The sequence below is a fragment of the Heptranchias perlo genome, chromosome 25, assembly GCF_035084215.1.
Source record: "Heptranchias perlo isolate sHepPer1 chromosome 25, sHepPer1.hap1, whole genome shotgun sequence".
Taxonomy (NCBI): domain Eukaryota; kingdom Metazoa; phylum Chordata; class Chondrichthyes; order Hexanchiformes; family Hexanchidae; genus Heptranchias; species Heptranchias perlo.
In genome coordinates this window covers 5790635-5807510 of record NC_090349.1, presented here as the reverse complement: position 1 = coordinate 5807510, position 16876 = coordinate 5790635, and the positions used below count along the sequence as shown (strand labels likewise).

Below are 16876 nucleotides of genomic sequence, written 5' to 3'. Positions count from 1 at the left end.
GTGTTGATAGAGTAAATAAGAAGAAACTGTTTCCAAAGTCAGAAGGGTCGGTAACCCGAGGACACAGATTTAAGGTAATTGACAAAAGAACCAGGGGTGAGATGAGGAGTAATTTTTTTATGCAGTGAGTTATTATGATCTGGAATGCACTGCCTGAAAGGATGATGGAAGCAGATTCAATAATAATTTCAAAAGGGAATTGGATAAATACATAGCAGGGTTATGGGGAAAGAGCAGGAGAGTTGGACTAATTGGATACTTCTTTCAAAGAGCTGGCACAGGCACGATGGGCCGAATGGCCTCCTTCTGTGCTGTATCATTCCATGATGTGAATGGAGATCAAGGGTCCCCTTTGGGAGCTAAAGACCCTTTCAGTTATTGGTCAAGTTGTCAGAGACGGGGAAAAGGAGGCAGATTTTCCTGAGCCTGCCGCTGGCCTTATCATTTTGCCTGGCGCATCAAATGCATAAAATACAGCCGAACGGAGCCCACACAATTTCCCCTCCATTAATTAACTGGGCAGAAATTCAGTGGGCTTACTTACTGACATGCATTGCTCCCCCACCCGATTTCCCTGTATTTGTGACACCCAGGCATTTCAATAACCCCACGTGCAGGAATGGCAGAATCTGCCCCATTGGACTTCGTTATCCAGCCATGAGCTACTTTAAGGCTGCAGGCCACAAATAGTTCTGCTGTGTTACATAATCTTGTCAGCCGTGGTTCAGTGGTAGCACTCTTGCATCTGAGTCAGAAGGTTCTGGAGTTCAAGCACTACTCCAGGGACTTGAGCACAAAATCGAGGCTGACACTCCAGTGCAGCACCGAGGGAGTGCTGCATTGTCGGAGGTGTCATCTTTAGGATGAGGCATTAAACCAAGGCCCTGTTTGCCCACCCAGGTGGACATAAAAGATTCCATGGCACTATTTGAATTATAGAGGGCAGGGGATTTCTCCTGGTGTACTGGCCAATACACAACCAGAAAGATGCAGATGATCTGGTCATTTATCTCACTGCTGTGTTTGGGGCCTTGCTGTGCACAAATTGGTTGCCATGTTTCCCTACATTACAACAGTGACTGCACTTCATAAGTGCTCCATTGGCTGTAAAGCATTCTGGAACGTCCTGAGGTTGTGAAATATAAACATATTGTATTACTGCAAATGTAGAACGTGAGAATGTAACCTAATTTCCCACGTGATAAGTTCACGATACTGGCTGTGTTTTCCAGGGATGTACTGAGTGAAGGCTAGGGAGTTATCCACATGGAATTCATCAGACCAGTTACTTTGCACCACTCCCAGTGACAATCAACATCAACAAAAAGGGTGCTGATCGCCACTGTTGACCAGGGCCTGAGTGCCCGAAAAAAGGGACATTCATTTTCTGTACATATTTCAGCACAATCTGAAATTTTTTTTTAAATTACATAATATTTTAACACAATTCTACTTCATTACAACGGTGACAACACTTCAAAAGTACTTGTTACTCATGAGAGTTGATTACTATTTTGGACTTATTTGTAGGCTGGCTCGGCACTGACTCGGCACTGAAAGAATCATTTATGTCTTAAAAATAAAATGATCAGAAATTGTTTGGTGAATAAATGTCATTTATGTTATAGCTATTTGTGGGACTTTGCTGTGCTCAAATTGCCTGCCGTGTTTCCCTACATTACAACAGTGACTCCGCTTCAAAAAGTACTTAATTGGCTCTAAAGCGCTTTGGGACGCCCTGAGGTCGTGAAAGACTGCAGAAATGCAAGTTATTTCTTTCTAAAATGTAAATCAGACTCTAAAACTCCAATTCTTACTAATATAAAACACCACCCGCTCATGGACTATCATGTGAAATTAATTAAACTTGATCAACAAAGATTTTGTGATTTCACCCCTTGTCCCATTTGGAAGCAGTTCCCCACTTCCTGCATCACTTTCAAAGAAAAACTCAATGAGATTGGCTTGGTGACGCGGCACGCGAGACCCCGCCTCCTCTTCGCTCTGATTGGCTGAGTGAAGTAAAGCCGAGCCGACAACCACATTCGCCTGAGGGTCCTTTGCCTTTTAAAAAAAACAATCAGCGCGATTGAAACTGAGTTTTTTTTTAAAAAATGAAGTAACGCATATTTGGAAGGAAGACGTTCGGTGTGTTTTTTTTCCCCCCTACTTGTTGTTTGAATATATTTTTCTTGGTTGAGGTCATGCAGGCGCTTGGCGGGCGGTATGTACATCCGGGCGCGTGACGCGACTGCGGGGGTTCTTAGCGGCGCGTCGGCGGCTGTTGCTGAGGGTTGGCGGTGGGGAGGGGAGTGTTCGTGGTGCCGTTAGAGCCTGCGGCCTGCCAGCCGGTCAACCCGTCTGCCTGCCTACCAGCACTCGCCGACCGTTAGCGCCACCGTCTCCCTGGCCGTTTTGTTTGCCGTGTCGTGTGTGTCTCTCTCTCTCTCTCTCTCGGGGGAGTGGGTTTGTGGGAGGCTTCGGGCTGCCCCCTGTGCCTGGGGCCGCCACTTAGCCTCTCGAGAACCTGCCGGCAGCCCTTGGGTTACCGGGGAGTAGTTGTGCCCCCGCCACCTCCCTCCTCCCTGCACATAGGAAACTTTACCCCCTGCTTTCTTTCTCCCTCCCCCCCCCCCCCTTTTCCCCTTTTCCCCTCCTCCCCTTTCCCCGGCTTTAATTTCCCCCTCTTCTCCCAGAGGCCTGATAAATAAGACTGAGAGGCTCTGTTTCTCTTCAGGTATGTGTATGTGTCTATATATTATAGGAAGTAGTCTGGCCTCGGTGCTGTGGGAGAGGGGATAGTCTTTGTATCCTGTAATTCAAGCTGCTTTTCTCCCTTTTTGTACTTTATACAATGGTTCATCTACAGCTTCTCCCGACTTTTTAAATAAAATAGTTGACCGAAGCAGAGTGTGGGAAGGTTTCTGCTTTGTCTTGGCTGTTTTTGTACATTGTAGGTAAAGTATTTTTGGGCTAGATTGGCCTGTGCTAAGGCTTTATTTGTTGACTGCAGGGCTGGTTGTGGCTGCTTTTTTTGTGTTCATTGGCTGAAATGGCATTGTCGAGAATTGAGTATTTTCTATATGCATTGAGGAAGTTTCAGGATACAGTTTGTGTCTGTACTATATAATGCAACACCACTGTTGAGTTATTTGTTACAGGGGTATTGGGTGGATGTGATTGTTTTTGTTTTCTTGAAGTATTTATTGTCAGCAGATTAACTTGTCTTAAAATATCCTGTCATATCTAGATAAATTAACTCCCAAGTTGATTTCCTTGTGAATTTAGAAGCTTTTTTTTGTATTAAAGGTCTGTTTCATGAACTCAATTTATGGCAGCCATGAATAAAAAAGAATGGATTGAAGAAAATGGAGAACCATTAACTGATGCACTGAAAATGTGTGATATGAAAGGACCATATAGATATTCAAAGGTAAGTATAATGCAGGAGTGGGTACTTTTTTTGAATATTAATTGTACTCTGTTCATAGTGAGGCACTGACATGGTTGATAGACCTTTTCTCCTATGTGAGTGCTATGCTGTTGAGATGCTTGTAGGCTTTGATATGTTGTGTGGGCTTTGATTTTGGAATGGGTTAGAATGATATTCAGGCTGAGGCAACTTGTTATACTGGTCAGGAACTATTTTGAAGAGCTGGACCTGTGTCTATGATTTGTACTGAAGCCTTGTAACTTTCATATCCTGGGATATGGACATTTGTGTAGCAATGTCTGTTTATGCAGGGGTCATTTTTAGGGAGTCTGCAACTGTAGGATTGTGTAGTGAGCCACAATATAAATGTCACTTAATAGCAAGTTAAGCCAGTAAAACAGTAAGTTGCATGGTAAAACATTGTTAATGCTTTGTTTCCCTGCCCCCCCCCCCTAACTTTTTTGTGTTGGGGGGGGGGGGGGTATAGTTACAAAAATCTCCTTAATTGTTCTCATTCAGCTGCATTGAGTTAGTTTTAATAGCTAAATGTAGAGTTGTAGCATGATTCAAAGTAGATGTCATGATACTATCTGGTGCCAGTGGTTACTTGGGGTCCCTGTTCTACAGTAAGCTGCACAAAATAGAAATGCTACAGTTTCGATCACCTCAATCCCTGTCGCATATACATGTAGTTAAAGATGCTATATCAGAAGCTGATGTGGCTAGGTCTTTAATGTGGAACCAGTTTGTGTGGTCCTTTTTTAGAGCGCTAGCTCAGATTGTGTGTCCAGTATCTGAGTGCTTTTACACTAATTTTAGTGTTGGTGTGAAGTAGAACCACTTTTGCTTGAACACTGGGTACAGTTGGTTTAAATGTACCCACTGGCACTTGTGTACTAGCTGAAGAATTAGATTGTGGAAGTGAAGGGTTGCTTTAAGATATTGCTTATATGGGGAATGTCAATACTGTAGTAGAAATTTTTCATGCTAATTAAGGCAGAATATGGCAGTGCTGGAAAATAGGACATTTCTTATGTCTTCTAGGTCAGGAGTGCCATGACCTAAATGTGGAATAAAGCTCCATTTACTTTGAACTGAAGAGCACTCCTTATTGCATGTGAATCTTACAGAAATAAAACTTTGTTGTATTGATAACAGAACAGTGGCTTCAAATTTTCTTAAGTACAAAGAACAACTTTTCTATTTGGGAACACTTAATCCCCAGGAAAGCAACATCTCAAGTATCTGAGACTGGCATAACCAGCTAGTGCTTCACTTCAGTTTTTATTGTGGAAATACAGTCTGCACAAGGAAATTAGTCCTATTAAGACTATACCAAGCCATGAGTATTGGTCGTGTTTACTAGGTTGGACTCAGTGTTGGCCTGGGAGCCAAATGAGTTAATTCAATAATGTATTGTGCTCATCATATACGTTAGCATTTGTGCAGATTGTTACACACTGGTTGGCTTCCTGTTTATGTTAAATCAGGTTTTTTATTTCTTATCGCCCATCCCAATGGCACTTGTGTACAGTTTCACAGTTGGTGCTGTCCTCCAGTATTTTGACTACATGCTCATGCCTTTATGTATGAGCTTAGATGTGGTACCACTAGGATATTTGACTGAGGAAGCCTCTCAGTTGAGCCTGACCAGACATCTCCATATGCTTACATTCCCACAAGTGTCACTGGCAAACGATTAGGAGTAGGAATCTTCGGTGTGTCTTATTCTTACTGCTTTCTAGCACATGGTTGCCGTTGCCAAAGCCAATTAAAGTGCCTCCCCCTGAGTTTAGCTGCATAACCATCAAAATCATTTGCATTTGTCCCAATGTATGCCAGTTGTCCCCTGGCTGTGGGGGGGGGTCACAGTCTCAGGATGCAGGGTAGGACATTTAGGACTGAGATACCCCCCCCCCAGGTCCGTGTGCCGATCATCTATCTGTGTCGTCTGGTCACTGACCCTCCTGCCAGTGGAACCAGTTTCTCCCCCTCGATCTACTCTATCGAAACCCCTCATAATTCTGAACACTTCTATTAAATCTCCCCTTATCCTTTGTTCTGTCAGGAGAACAACCCCAGCTTCTCCAGTCTCCCCATAACTGAAGTCTTTCTTTCTAGTAAATCTCCTTTGCACCTTCTCTAAGGCCATGCCATCTGTCCTAAAGTATGGTGCCCAGAATGGGGCACAAACTTGAGCTGGGGCTTAACATAGAAAATAGGAGCAGGAGTAGGCCATTTGGCCCTTCGAGCCTGCTCTGCCATTCAGTATGATCATGGCTGATCCTCTATCTCAATACCACATTCCTGCGCTCTCCCCATATCCCTTGATGCCTTTTGTGTCCAGAAATCTATCCAGCTCCTTAAATATATTCAGTGACTTGGCCTCCACAGTCCTCAGTGGTAGAGAATTCCACAGGCTCACCACTCTGAGTGAAGAAATTTCTCCTCATCTCAGTCCTAAATGTCCTACCCTGCATCCTGAGACTGTGACCCCCCCCCACAGCCAGGGGAAACATCATCCCTGCATCCAGCCTGTCTAGCCCTGTCAGAATTTTATGTCTCAATGAGATCCCCTCTCATCTAAACTCGACTGAATACAGGCTGAGTTGACCTGATCTCTCCTCGTATGACAGTCCTGCCATCCCAAGAATCAGTCTGGTAAACCTTCGCTGCACTCCCTCTATGGCAAGTATATCCTTTCTTGGGTAAGGAGACCAAAACTGCACACAATACAGATTGGTCTCACCAAGGCCCTGTATAACTGCAGTAAGACATCCTTGCTCCTGCACTCAAATCTTCTTGCAATGAATGCCAACATACCATTTGCCTTCCTAACTGCTTGCTGCACCTGCATGTTTGCTTTCAGTGACTGGTGTACAAGGACACCCAGGTCCCTTTGTACATCACCATTTAAATAATACTCTGCCTTTCTGTTTTTTCCTTCCGAAGTGGGTAACTTCACATTTATCCACGTTATACTGCATCTGCCATGTATTTGCCCACTCGCTCAACTTGTCGAAATCACCTTGAAGCCACCATGTGCATCCTCCTCGTTTCTCACGATCCCACCTAGTTTTGTCGTCAGCAAACTTGGAAATATTACATTTGGTTCCCTCATCCAAATCATTGATATATATTGTGAATAGCTGGGGCCCAAGCACTGATTCCTGCGGTACCCCACTAGTCACTTTTCGATCCATGCCAGTATATAACCCCCAATCCCATGTGCTTTCATTTTGCACAACCTCTTATGTGGGACTTCATCAAAGGCCTTCTGAAAATCCAAATAAACCACATCCACTGGTTCTCCCTTATCTATTCTACCAGTTACATCCTCAAAAAACTCCAGTAGGTTTGTCGAACATGATTTCCCTTTCATAAGTCCATGTTAACTTTGTCTAATCCCATTGATATTTTCTAAGTATCCTTTATCACATCCTTTATAATAGACTCTAGCATTTTCCCTACTACTGATGTTAGGCTAACCGGTCTGTAGTTCCCTGTTTTCTCCCTTTTTTAAAGTAGTGGAGTTAAATTTGCCACCCTCCAATCTGCAGGAGCTGTTCCATAATCTATAGAACTTTTGGAAGATGACAACTAATGCATCCACTATTTCGATGGCTACCTCTTTTAGTACTCTGGGATGCAGATTATCAGGCCCTGGGGATTTATCGGCTTTCAGTCCCATTAATTTCTCCAGCACTTTTTTACTAATAATTTCCTTTAATTCCTCCTTCTCTAGTCCCTTGGTTCCTTAGCATTTCTGGGAAGTTACTTGTGTCCTCTTCTGTGAAGACTAACCAATGATTTATAAAAGTTTAACATGATTGCCTTGTTTTTGTACTCTCTGCCTTTATTGGTAATCCCGTTTTCTTCTTTAACAGCCTTATCAATTTGTCATGCCACCTTCAAAGATTTGTGCACATACACCTCCAGGTCTCTGTTCCTGCATCCCCTTCAAATTTGTACCATTAAGTTTATATTGCCTTTCCTCATCCTTCCGAAATGGATCACTTCACACTTCGGCATTAAATTTCATCTGTCGTGTGTCTGCCCATTTCACCAGTCTGTGTCCTCCTGAAGTCTGTTCCTATCCGCTTCACTGTTTACTATATTTCCAAGTTTTGTCATCTGAAGCTTTGAAATTATGTCTCCTATATCCAAGTCCATATGAATTATATATCAGAGATGCGGTCCTCATACTGACCCCTGGGAGACACTGCTATATTTCCCTCCAGTCGAATACAACCGGTCACCACTACTCTCTGCATTCTGTCTCATAGCCAATTTCATCTTCACGCTGCCACTGCCCTTTTTATTCCTATCTGCTTCAGTTTGACTAATGGGTCTAATATGTGGCACTCTATCGACCACCTTTGGAAGTCCATATACACCACATCATCTGCACCACCTTCATCAACTCTCCGTTTGACAAATTTGAGTTTGATTAGACATTATTTGCTTTCAGCAAACCAATGTTGACTGTCACTTAAGCCATGTTTTTCCAAGTGACAATTTTCTGTTATAGTATCTGGAAATGTTTTCCTGTGCCTAGTTCAGAATAAGTTGTCAATTGCTGTATTGGACTGCATTAAGTGGTAAATGACTAGGCATTTCCTCTTTGTGGTCCTGTTACTGAGTCACTCACTTGCAGTACAGTAAGTAGTCTTACTGTGGTATGATTCACTGGCTACCTGTATCTCTGTACATTTTGTGAATGCATTAATGTAAAACTCCTGGGTTGAAGTGTAGATGTGATTTATTATAGAATTGGACAAAAAAAGATTTCACACCATGCCTACTGTACATAGTCACAAGGTGATGCAGGTGTAGGATAAACTTTCCTTCCTCTTCTCGTCTCCTTCCTTTCCCCCCCCCCCCCCCCCCCCCCCCAAAATAGAACTTCTGATTTATCCTACAAGTAGAGGTGCTTTTATCCCCAAAATTCACACCTTCATGTGACCGTGGAACTGAAAATACCAGGCGCCAATTTTTAAATCCTGTTCCCATATCTATACTGCTGGTACTTGAGATTTTGAAGTTGGCAGCGGGAGCCTGTATGTTGCTATTGAATATTGTTCCACCGTCCCAGTTGTGGGATTTAATTGGGAACTCTTCTATCCCACTTTTAACTGCAGTCTAGGTGACTATGACTGCAGCTAATTGGTTTTCTTCAAATTCAAACCCAGCAACAGGCCACTGCATTTAAGATAATCATCCCTCTCCTCTTTCCCAAGCCATGCCATAAATTTCTGTGTACAGTACTATTAAAGTAAGGACTAATAAATTCATGGAAGACTGTTCAGAGCTGGGGTGCTCTGCAGGCTGAATTATCCAGAACTCCTTTCAATAACTCTCAGTATTCTGAGTGCCTTTTAAGCACTGTATCCTCTTGAATCGTTGTAAAATTTGGTTTTCCATAGTCCACTTGGATTGGAGTTAGCCACACTAATGTTGAAGTTGGTTTTCTGCTGTGGATTAATCTGTCAGGAAATTGCTAAATTGTTTGTGATGCTAGAGATTTAATTTTGACATTTTGTATTAAAGGGGTCTGCCTTGAGGGCACCAGGGACATGGATTTCCACCTGCATTTCATAGGTACAGCACAGGAGGAGGCCATTTGGCCCATTGTGCCTGTGCCAGCTCTTTGACAGAGCTCTCCAATTAGTCTTTCTCACCCTTTTTTCCCTTAGACCTGTAATTTTTCCCCCTTCAAGTATTTATCCAATTTCCTTTTGAAAGTTACTATTGAATCTGCTTCCACCGCCCTTTCAGGCAGTGTGTTCCAGATCGTAACTTGCATTTATATAAAACAAAAAAGTTTCCTTGTTACCTAGTTCTTTCGCCGGTCACCTTAAATCTGTGTCCTCTGGTTACCAACCCTTCTGCCACTGGAAACAGTTTCTCCTTACTTACTATCAAAACTAATCATGATTTTGAACACCCATTAAATCTCCCCTTTGCTCGAAGGAGAGCATCCCCAGTTTCTCTAGTCTCCACATAACTGAAGTCCTGCAACCCTGGCACCATTCTAATTCTCTGTACCCTCAAGGCCTTGATGCCCTTTCTAAAGTTTGGTGCCCAGAATTGAATACAATATTCCAGCTGAGGCCTAACCAGTGTTTTATAAAGGTTTAGCATAACGTCCTTGCTTTTGTACTCTATGCCTCCAATAAAGCCCAGAATCCTATATGCTTTTTTTAAACAGCCGCCTCATTTGTCACCTTCAAAGATTCATGTATGTGCACCCCCAGGTGTCTCTGTTCCTGTACACCCCCCCCCCCCTTTTTAAATTGTACCATTTAATTTATATTGCCTTGGCTCATCTGACCAAAATGATCCCATTTCATTTGTTGTGTTTTTGCCCATTTCACCAATCTGTCTGTCCCTCTGAAGTCTGTTACTATCCCCCCACAATGTTTACTACATTTCCAACCCATTTGCTAGTTGGGAGGTATAGATCAGAGCCTAGTTTTCTGGATTGAAGGTTGCATTGTCCAGTATTTAGAACAGTACTGATCAAGGGCCTTAATCTGGCTACTTGCTTCTTCAACTGGCTGTGACATTAACTGCAGGATTTGAGATTTCTTTCAGAAGAAGTGGAGTTCTGATGTATAATCTAGCCAAAATAGGAAGTAATTTCTTGATTTCCCTGGCATTGCTCACATAACAAATTATTTTCTTTGTGGATGTCTTTGGCCCTTTTGTTCATATATCAGACTTTCTTGCTATCCCTCATTCTGTAAATCTGTCATTGGGACATCAGTGCTGATTGGAAAAACAGTTTTATTTCTGTTTGGCACGATTCGAACTGAAGAATCCAAAGGTGAAAAGACTGCTAATTGCTGTCATATCTGGTTTATATGGAGCAAACCAGTGAACGGCAAAACTACAGAGTTAATGCAGTGTCCAGTACTACCCAAATTTGAAGGTTGGTGACAAGTGATTTTTAGTAACTTGATTGCTTTAACTGGAAGCTCAAGAACTAATTTTTTGGACCTGTCAGTTGACATCAAAAGCTGGTGCCTCCCTTAAAGTGAATTACTGAATTTCAGATTAATGTTTCCCTCCTTGGCAACTGACTGTACTGAGCATAGTTCCACAAGTACTGAGTGCTCTCAGGTACCTTGCCCATTTGAGCTTAGACAGCATCAGAAGCTTTGTTCATGGAGGGCATCAAGGCCAAGTCTGATCCTCCTTGTCTGATGTCTATGGACTTTCCAACATGGGGTCAGGTCAGAAACCCTGGCTTTTTGCCTTCCACTTCCTAACCTGGGGCATCCAGGACAGTGGTTTCTTCACTGCTCTGGTTGAGATCAAAACTTGGCACAAATCAGGCATTGAAAGCTTAACCTCCTGTTGCTCAGTTACACACAATGCCTATCATATGAATTGCCACAGAGCAAGAGCTGAAATTATTAAACTTTTCGACAATGCCTGTATGCTTTTAACATTTGGGTTTCTTGTCGTAAACTGTTAATGCAGGGACTGATTGTTGAACTTGCAAGAATTAAAACTTGATGAGCCTATCCTTTTCGTTGGAGTACCCTTGGTGAAAATGCTTTTTTTTTTCTGATGAAGGCCATTATTCATGAAGTGCTTGCAACACTTGGTGTCTGTCTCAAGTAACCATTCTTTCTGGTGTGAGCCTAAATTGTGTTGGCACACTGGTTATGAAAGATCTCTTAAATGAACTGGATCCTGTCCCTGCCCAACATCCACACATGCATTTTCCTGGCAGGGATCACTGGATTGTGTACCTTGGTTGAATTTCATCCCACCACCCCAATTCTATGACTGGAGCATCCAACCTACAGGTCCAGGTCTGGCCTGCAAATGAGTAGCAGCCCTGCTACTTCTCCCCACCCACCTCAGTACAGCTGAAGACTCCATTTCCTCTGTTTACTGCCCTCCACCACCACCATCACCACCCCCCCCCCCCCCCCCCCCCCCATCACACCCCGACTCCTTCAGGGCCAGTTTTTCATCTCCGGTGCTACACGTGATTGCTGTTGCAGGCTATGGACAGGAATTCCCATTCAAAGTTTGTAGTGTTGGGTCGCTTGGTACTTGGAGCAGTAACGAGGTAGGAATTGGCATGTGGAGGGGATGAAAGAGTTGGAAATTGGAGGAACGGAGGCAGTAACAATGCCAGCTTGAAATTGGGAGGGTGCAAGAGTGCCACCTCAAACTGAGCGAGAAAAATACTAAGCATCAAATGAATGTGGAAGGGCTGTGAAATTCTGGGCCACTCTAAGCTTCCTGGTGGTGGCAGACAACTTACTCACAGCCCATGGACTCCAGGATGACAAGTAATTGATCTGCAAAGAACAAAAAGTTTGGACACCCCCTGTTGCAGGGTTCCTAAACCCTTTTTGTCATGGCCCCACATCTACCTTGGTTGAGATCTGTACCATGAGCTGATTGACTGAACCTGGTATCTTCCTGGTGTGTGGTTCAGTGTCACGCAGTTGAAGTGCTTATAGAAGTTGACTCTTAAGGTGCATTGTAATGGTTAGTTTGTAGAAAATAAAGCCTAATACAAAACTGATTTAATTGCAGCAGATGCCAGATCTGCCCTGTAGTATTGCAGTGTAATTACATACACATCCCAACCTAACATATTTGAAATATGTAACATGTTAAATAATAGCTTCGAGCATGTATTTGCAAACTGTGAGCCATGTTACCAGACTTTTTAGAATGCTTAAAACAAAAGCTAAGTAAAAATATCTTTAAAGGGTCTGAACACTTATCCTTTGTGCAGGAAAAACTACTAGAAATCAAAGAGTACCCATATGCCAAGCAGAGACCAGCATGCCTTTTGGAAAGATATGACAGGTAAACATTCATAAATCATTAACAAAATGCTATGTTAAGGAATTTGGTCAGTGACGAGTGGATTCCAAGGAATTTGATTGCGTAACTCAAACCTAGTTATCCATTTCACAATCGATATAAGAAATGCTTGTGGTAAACATCGCTGTGCTTAGTCAACAACTTGCATTTATATAGCACTTTTTTTTGTAAAATGTTATTCAATTTGATGCTGTAGTTAGATGTAAATCAAATTCAGTGAAGTGAATTTTTTACATTGTAAGTTTCTTTCTGTACAATTCCATTGGTGATGGGTATGTCCAAACTGTCTTGAACCACCTAAAAGAACAGCAAATTGCTGAAGCTTTAAAACAGCAGATATAAGAATATACCAGCATGCTCAAAGCTGCAATTTTATATTTTAAGTAGCTTAATTTTTAAAAACTTTATTTTATTTAAGCATTGAGTACCTCATCAGAGGTTTGTAAGATCAAATCAAATGCTTAACCTGAATTTCGAAGACAGGAACATTTGTGACTAATTTAATGCCAGCATCTCTTGACTGGGGATTTAGGTTAGAATATATTGATCATTGGTGTCTGTTTTGTGCAAGTACTTATTAAGCTAGAAATCCTCCAGTGTTGGCCACCCAGGTGTGTAGATAGCAGTCTGGAGCCCTATGTACAGCCATGACTGCCTACAACACACAGTGCATTAAGTCTTTATTAATATTTGTCTTCTACTCTAAATCATTCTTTCCCAGGATGCTCAAACTGAAATCCTTTCCTCTGTCTTCCTCAAACTGAAGGGTTTTAAGTAAACTTGGTTATCACCATCACTATTTGATACCCAGCACTATTGGGCTAGGTTTTGCAATTTTGAAAAACTCAGGAGACTTCCATTTCATGTCCTTACGAGCTCTTGAGTGAGGTGGCCCAGCTGCTGGTGGTAGAGTTTACTGTGGACTTCTCTACAGGATGTCAGTTGGGAATGCTTGAATTAGTTGTATTCAGTGGTATGCATTGACTGGAGATTTTACAATTCTCAGCTGAGTTTGTACCCTAGCTTCATTTTGCATAGTGTTATCAAATACTGAGCAGTGAAATCCTCAATTGTGTTCCACAAAACTAAGCAATCAATTTTCAGGTTAGCACATTTTTCAACTGGTGCTTCTGGTTTTCTGTAGCGAAGGTATCTGGGACCCTGAAAAGTGGCATGCGTCCTTGTATCCCAGTTCGGGCAGGAGTTCACCATTGGATGGAACAAAGAAAGATTATGCTTCAGATCTGGACCGAGCAGTTCTAAAACGCAGAATTGCAGGTGAGTGTGGTGTAAAACACAATGGCTTCACTTATTTGGCAGGGTCAAATTGGATTTTTATGGCTGAGATTTCACCTTTTTTGAGGGAACTCTTGAAAAACGACTGAGAATCTGAAATTATTGAGTGAGTAATGCAGCTCTGGTATACAAATCATTGGTCAATCGTGATTCTTGAGGTTACGATGCTTTGAAGATAGCAACTAAATTTGTTGCCCCGTATCAGCATCTGGTTCCTAACCCAGGAAGTTAATTCTAGCTCCCCATCCCTGCCCTAATTGATATATTAACAGACTGGGAATTGAACCTGTGCATTGTAGTATGTATGGCTCTTGAAGTGATTTCCAAACGTCTATACGGAGACACCTGACAGAGCTCCAGAGAGGTTCCTGAGTGATTGTCAATATACAAAATTGACTGAGGGAGATGGAGGGACACGTGTCAAACAGATAGTGTCCTTCAAATACTTCATAAAATCTCTGAATTCAATTGTATATCATTCCTTGTGCATTTCCAAGGTTCAAATAGCCATGCTCTGTAGAACAAACCATTAAGCTCTTCCCCTTGGCAGTTTCATTCTGTCCTTCACTTTCAGACTGAGCTCCAGAGGGCTAATTCTGAAATGTGTAAGTGGTCATAGATTTGTTAGCAGCTTTCAGAGCTTTAAGCAGACATTGCACATGTGGCAGCCTTGGCATTTCAAATTCCATTTCAACTTTTTTCACCTGTTGAGTTTGCTATGTGACTTTTTTTTTAAAATGTAAAACAGCAATAAAACACTTGGCGTTTTAACACACTGCGTTTAAGAAACTCTATTTACCAGAGGGTGCTAGGTTGTGAACACCCATTACGTTGCCATTTGAGTTTTGGAGCCTTGGATTTGTGAAGGAGGCCTCAAGTTTCAAAACCAGAGTCCTAGTGGCTCAATTCAGAAGTTAATCTTTTATGGACTATGGATTGCAGTTTGCTTGGATCCTATATATCTCAGTAGTCACTACACTATCGTATTACTGAAATCGCAATAACTTGCATTAATATAGTGCCTTTAACTTAGTAAAATGTCCCAAGATGCTTCACTAGCATTAGCAAACAATTTGATACTGAGCCACATTAAACATAAGGACACGTGACCAAAAGCTTGGTCAAAAGAGGTAGGTTTTAAGGAGCATCTTAAAGGAGAGGCTTAGGGCCGATGCAGCTGAAGGCACAGCTGCCAATGGTGGAGCAATTAAAATTTGATGTGCAAGAGGTTAGAGACTGGCGAGGCAATAGAGGGATTTGAAAACCAGGATGAGTTTTAAAATTGAAGCATTGGCTCCTCGTCTAGCGATTGTAGATCAGCGAGCACAAGAATGATGGGTGAACGGGACTTGGTGTGAGTTAGGATATGGGCAGCAGAGTTTTGGATGAGCAAGTTTATGGAGGGTGGAAGATGGGAGCCCGGCAAGGGGAGCATTGGAATAGTCAAGTCTGGAGGTAATAAAGGTATGGATGAGGGTTTCACCTGCAGATTGGCTGAGGCAGGGGTGGAGACGGGAGATGTTAGAGGTGATTTTGGTGACTGAGCAGATATATGGTCTGAAGCTCATCTCTATCAAATAAGACGCTGCGGTTGTGAACAGTGGTTCAGCTTCAAACACTGGCCAGGGAGAGGGATGGAGTTGGTAGCTAGGGAATGGAATTTGTGGCAGGGACAAAAGACGATGGCTTCAGTCTTCCCAATGTTTAGTTGGAGGAAATTTCTCCTCATCCAGGAGAGGATATCAGACAAGCAGCATGACAAATCAGACAGTGGAAGGGTTGAGCGAGGTGGTGGTGAAATAGAGCTGGATGCAGTTAAAGTTTCCATAAAACTCCATTTAAAACTAGAAGAATTTTATCAGCTTGTGAATGGGTGTAGGTCATGCAGTTGTCAAGAAGCAAACCAGCAGTATCACTGTAGCCAGTTTATCAATGCCATCAAAATAGATGGGTTACCAACAGAGCTTTCAAGGCATACATACATGCTTCAGTCCTAACAACTTGGTCCTCTCTTCCGAGTGCAAACTGGATTGTGTGGGAAGACTTGTGTACTTAAGCAACCAGAAATACCAGATCACTGTTCCTGCTTCTGTATTTTAAGTTAAACCGGTCAATGGATGTAACCAGATGGATGAAATATAGAAAATAGGAGCAGGCCATTTGGCCCTTCAAGCCTGCTCTGCTATTTAGTATGATCATGGTTGATCCTTTATCTTAATACCATATTCCTGCTCTCATCCCATGTCCCTTGATGCCTTTTGTGTCTAAAATCTATCTCGCTCCTTCCTTAATATATTCAATGACTTGGCCTCCACAGCCTTCTGTGGTAGAGAATTCCACAGGTTCACCACCCTCAGTGAAGAAATTTCTCTATCTTAGTCCTAAATGTCCTACCCTGTAACCTGAGACACTGACTCCTTGTTCTGGACCTCTTCTTTCTCTTTTTTCCCCCCCCCCACCTTCCCTCCAAAAGCCAGGGGAAATATCCTCCGAGATCCCCTCATTCTTCTAAACTCGAGTAAATACAGGCCTAGTCGACCCAATCTCATGACAATCCAGAATGGCAATCTGTAACTAGTGGGGTGCTGCAGGGCTCAGTGCTGGGGCCTCAACTATTTACAATATATATCAATGACTTGGGTGAAGGACCAGAGTGTCCTGTGGCCAAATTTGCTGCTGATGCAAAGATAGGTGGAAAAGCAAGTTGCGATGAGGACAGTGTCTGCTATGGGATCGGGATGTTGATAGGTCAAGCGAATGGGCAAAAATTTGGCAGATGGAATATAATGTGGGAAAATGTGAAGTCATCAACTTTGGGAGGAAAAATAAAGCAAAATATTATTTCAATGGTGAAATACTAAATGCTGTGGTAGAGGGATCTGGGTGTCCTCATACACGAAAGTCAACATACAGGTGCCGCAGTTAATCTAGAAGGCAAACGGAATATTGGCCTTTATTTCTCGGGGATGGAGTATAAAAGCAGGGCAGTCATGCTACAACTGTACAGGGTGCTGGTGAGACCCCACCTGGAGTACTGTGTACAATTCTGGTGCCCTTTTTAAGGAAGGACATACTTGCATTAGAGGCAGTTCAGAGAAGGTTCACTAGGTTGATTCTGGGTATTGGAAGGGTTGTCTTATGAGGAAAGATTGAACAGGTTAGGTCTATACTCATTGGAGTTTAGAAGAATGAGAGATCTTTATTGAAACATACAAGATTCTGAGGGGACCTAATAGGGTAGATGCTGAGAGGATGTTACCCCTCATGGGGAATCTAAAACTAGGG

At 42.6% G+C, this 16876-nt stretch overlaps 1 protein-coding gene across 3 annotated transcripts in view; it reads left to right on the top strand.

Moving 5' to 3' along the window:
- Positions 1-2255: 2255 nt before the first annotated feature.
- eif4enif1 (eukaryotic translation initiation factor 4E nuclear import factor 1) overlaps positions 2256-16876 on the top strand; it is a 65267-nt gene continuing 50646 nt past the window's right edge. For all 3 annotated transcript variants that reach the window (XM_068005500.1, XM_068005499.1, XM_068005498.1), the window contains exons 1-4: positions 2256-2737; positions 3310-3433; positions 12204-12277; positions 13440-13573. In XM_068005500.1, coding sequence (XP_067861601.1) covers positions 3332-3433; positions 12204-12277; positions 13440-13573 — 310 coding nt within the window. In that variant the 5' untranslated portion in view covers positions 2256-2737; positions 3310-3331. The remainder of the gene's footprint in view (positions 2738-3309; positions 3434-12203; positions 12278-13439; positions 13574-16876) is intronic.